Source organism: Nestor notabilis, unplaced genomic scaffold (assembly GCF_000696875.1).
Source record: "Nestor notabilis isolate BGI_N333 unplaced genomic scaffold, ASM69687v1 scaffold28489, whole genome shotgun sequence".
NCBI lineage: Eukaryota > Metazoa > Chordata > Aves > Psittaciformes > Psittacidae > Nestor > Nestor notabilis.
The window spans coordinates 9,923-13,584 of NW_009944559.1; the positions used below are offsets into that span (position 1 = coordinate 9,923).

Sequence of the window (3,662 nt, forward strand, 5' to 3'; positions counted from 1 at the left end):
TGTGTTGGGGTGCCTGTTGAAACCTAAGTGCTGAGGACAGTGTGATCAAGCCAGTGAATGAGGTGCTGCTTCTGAGAGGCGCATCTTGCAACAATCTGAACAGCTCTGACCTGTGTCACTTGGGTGGTTTTGCGTGTCTGTCCCTCAATAGGAACGTCCAAGCAGCAGAAAGTTAAGAGGAAAAGATGAGAAAAAGATTAAATCTTCCATTTCATTGCTGGAGGTGAAAGGGGGAGCACAGCCCATGGAAGCAGCAGAGGGAGCAGAACCTCCTCGGGAGCAGGTGGACCCTGTTATGTTTGGGATATACCAAGAAAAACTTTATATTGAAGTAAGTCTGTGGCCAAAGCTTGTATCTTGGTTTGGTTCTTTGCTTACGGTGAAGCTTAGGTGGGAGGGGTAAGCATCAACTCAGAAAGCTACCACGCATATGTCCCTAAGTCTGTAGTGAGGTAAGTGTGAAACACAAAGTAAGAAGTCCTTTATTCCAGCAGGGAACCTGCTAACACAGACCCAGCCATCCCATAGCCGCATGCGGGATTTCTATCTGGGATGTCTTTAGCATGCTTGTGGGCTCTTGAGGGATGAGCAGAATTAATTGTACCTCTGATAATGTTAAACACACTTCATAGCCAGAAAAGTTATTACTAGAGCTAAGCTGTGTTAGCAGGCAGCCTCTTCTATGTGTGCGTGCCCATACGTTAATGTGCTCCAGTGCGAGACACCACCTCTGTGCCTGTCAGTCTCATTACCAGGATTTCCTCCCGTGTTTTCACTGCAATTAACCTTCTGTTAATTTCTGCTGCAGGTTTACGGGCTGCTGGATTCAATGGTGAGCAAAATGGTTTCTTTGTTTGAGGAACTAAGAAAACAAGGTGCTCTGAAGTGGGAGAGTGAAGCCCTTCGTAACTAGAAAGAGACTTTTAAAAGAATAAATAACCACACTTACACAGATCAAGTGGAGATTCTTCTTTGTGAGGGGATGCAGTGATTACAGATAGTGGGCTGCCTCCTTTCTGACATGCTGTGATGCAAGACGATTGCTAGATCATCTGTTACTTCTGCAGATGATCACTTGCCAAGGAGAGACAAGGCAAGAAATATCACAGCTCAGAAGCCGTTAAGACTAGAAAATACTGACATTCAGATTTAAGAGTGCCAGTCAACACGAGATGTGTCTTATTCTGTTTCTTGATCTCACTTGGCTAGCGGGTGAGTGAGCAGAGGGTGTCCCTTGTGCTCATCAGCTCAAGTACCAGCGCAGGAGCATACTAAAATCCGTGCCATTTTTGATCATATTCCTGGCTGCTTGTCCAGTCTCCTCTCAGGACTTGCTGACAGCAGGCTTCCCTGAGGCACCCTGGATCCCTGGGAAAAAACACTATCCCAAGAGGTGTGCCACCCTGCCTGGTTCAGCATCTATTTACTTCTTGCGCTGATCCTGCCATCTCTTTCCATCCAGCTCAAGGTAGCCAGGCCTCATTCTGAGCCAGCTCATTTGCTTCCTTCTGAGACTAATCACTCTTGAATTAAAATGAGTGAAGTTCACACTGTAAATTACCGTGAGCATGATAAGGCCCTGAGTTAGAGCCACCCCTCCTGCCTCTGTCAGTCTGTGTGTGTGTCTGGGCTTATCACTGCTTTCTGTCCAGGTTTCTTTGTCCATTCTTTGTAATGGAGCTTTTTGTGGGGGCATTCCAGGTTGGAATGTCACACACTCTGCAGCTGGGCTTGGGTCAGAGCAGGTTTCCAATGCAAAGCAAGCTGGGTGCAGGGTCTCTCTTGACCTGGCATCATGAGAGACCTGGTGTATGCCAGTAAAGTGCTGTCTTCCTGCTAAAGCAGCTGGACGGCATTCCCCGGAAAGGCTTTGGCCCTGCAGAGAGATGACATCAGTGTTAGATTATTAATTGAGGTTTGTGATACCTTTGTGGTTCTGAGGCAGCAGATGCGTATCCGTGCTGAGCATCGCTGCTACAAACTGCACGTTGCCGTGTGGTTGCACCAGGCGTGTGAGCCTCAGGCACGTGCTCCCCTGCACTGACACGCGTGAAATAACTGTTCCTTCTGCAGAACTGTTCCCTTTTGCTTTCTCATTTCAACTCGTGTGCTGTCTCTGGGGAGAGGAGAGATTCTTCCTCCTGGCAAAGCACAGCTTATTTGGTTTTGCTGGCCAGGTGGGGCTCCTCGTGCTTTGAGATGCTTTCTCTTAGCAGGCGAGCGCTTTGGCTTCTGTGGAAGCCAGGAGCCTCCTCTGGCTTTAGCGGGCACAGACCCACAAAGGGAATGTCTCTGCTCAGCATTCCTGTAGTGAGAATTTCAGCAACATTTTGAGAATTAGAAGGAAAAAGGCCTGAAGTTGGGGTGTGTCTCACAGGCTCTGACAATAGCTCCTGCCTCCCTGGAGATGATTATCAGCTTGTGAATATGCCCAACTCAAACAGCTCAAGCCATCTGTTTCTAGACAAGAGGGAGTCTGCACGTTCTAGAGGCAACGTGATTGTCTCAAAGGCAGGAATAGTTTTATGAGGTAGCTTTTGCCTTAAAAGATGGCAAAGCTCCTTCGCAAGATCCATGCCTCCAGTGCAGCCTATAGAAACCAGGCTCCATGTGTACCTCTGTTCCCAGGGATATTTGTTAAAACAAAATCAGGTAGATAGATGGGAGTTTCACGTCAGTTACGTGCCATGGAAGAATGTGCTGCTATCTATCTCCTTCCCTTCCAAGGGAGGAGCCTGGTGGCACAGGGGCAGCCCAGTGGCATAAGAACATCTGCAAAGGAGAACAAACCTCAGTGCTGTGAATAGTCTTAGTTTTTTGGTCATAAATATTGCCCATGTCTCTTACAGCCTTGGGCAAGGGTGTCCTCAAGGGACAAGGTACGAGCAGCGCACGGGAAGGGACATGCAGGGTCAGCATTGCTCTACTCTCTGGCTGCTGCTGCGGCTTTCTCTGAGCCAGGTGCCTTTTTTCCCCTCCTTTTGCATTGATTTGTGGAAGTTACATGACTGGAACTGCAGTGGAATTAGAGCTGGCTGCCACACAGCACCCTTAGAAACGCCTGGTATGAGATCTGGGTCCTGCCTTTAGAGCAGAGCCCTGCAGGGCTGGTCAGCCCCACGCTTCGAAGGACGTAGAGATAATCAAGTCCCAGTAATGCCAGGTCCTGTCAGCCAGGCACAGAGAGTATTCCTTCTCTTCTCCCAAATGTGGGCATTATTTGTATTAGTGTTAATAATTTGTTTTGTGTTTGCTAAATAACCAAGGTGAGCAACCTTCCTGGCCTTGGGAGTTAACATACCAACCCCATCACGTGAGTCAGGGCCTGAAGACACCGTAACTGTCAGAGAGGCCGGGAAGGGGGATTCCAGGAAAACGCTGCAAGCAGAAGGTGATGGCACATGTCCAGAGGCTTCCTAATTGCAACAGGGGTCTGCGTGAGCAGCTGGCTTGGGCCAGGGCTGAGGGAAATCAGCTTTAGAGCCTGCCTGGGGCTCTGTGGCTATGGTAGGGTCATGAGCCGTCTGTCAAAGCAAAACCTATTTCTGCAGCTTGTAGAGTGTTGACTCCCCCTTTCCTCGTAAGAAAATAACGCTTGAAGAGGGGCAATCTGGCTGCTTCGGCTGCCTGACACAGGTGAACTGTGAGCATTGGCAATGGAG

General features: G+C 48.9%; 1 protein-coding gene across 1 annotated transcript in view; it reads left to right on the top strand.

The window, feature by feature from the left end:
• Positions 1-913, top strand: part of MYCBPAP (MYCBP associated protein) — a gene marked incomplete at its 5' end in the record, with an annotated part of 10,381 nt that extends 9,468 nt beyond the window's left edge. Inside the window, 2 exon segments of the mRNA XM_010022472.1 lie at positions 145-331; positions 809-913. Coding sequence (XP_010020774.1) covers positions 145-331; positions 809-913 — 292 coding nt within the window.
• Positions 914-3,662: the final 2,749 nt, after the last annotated feature.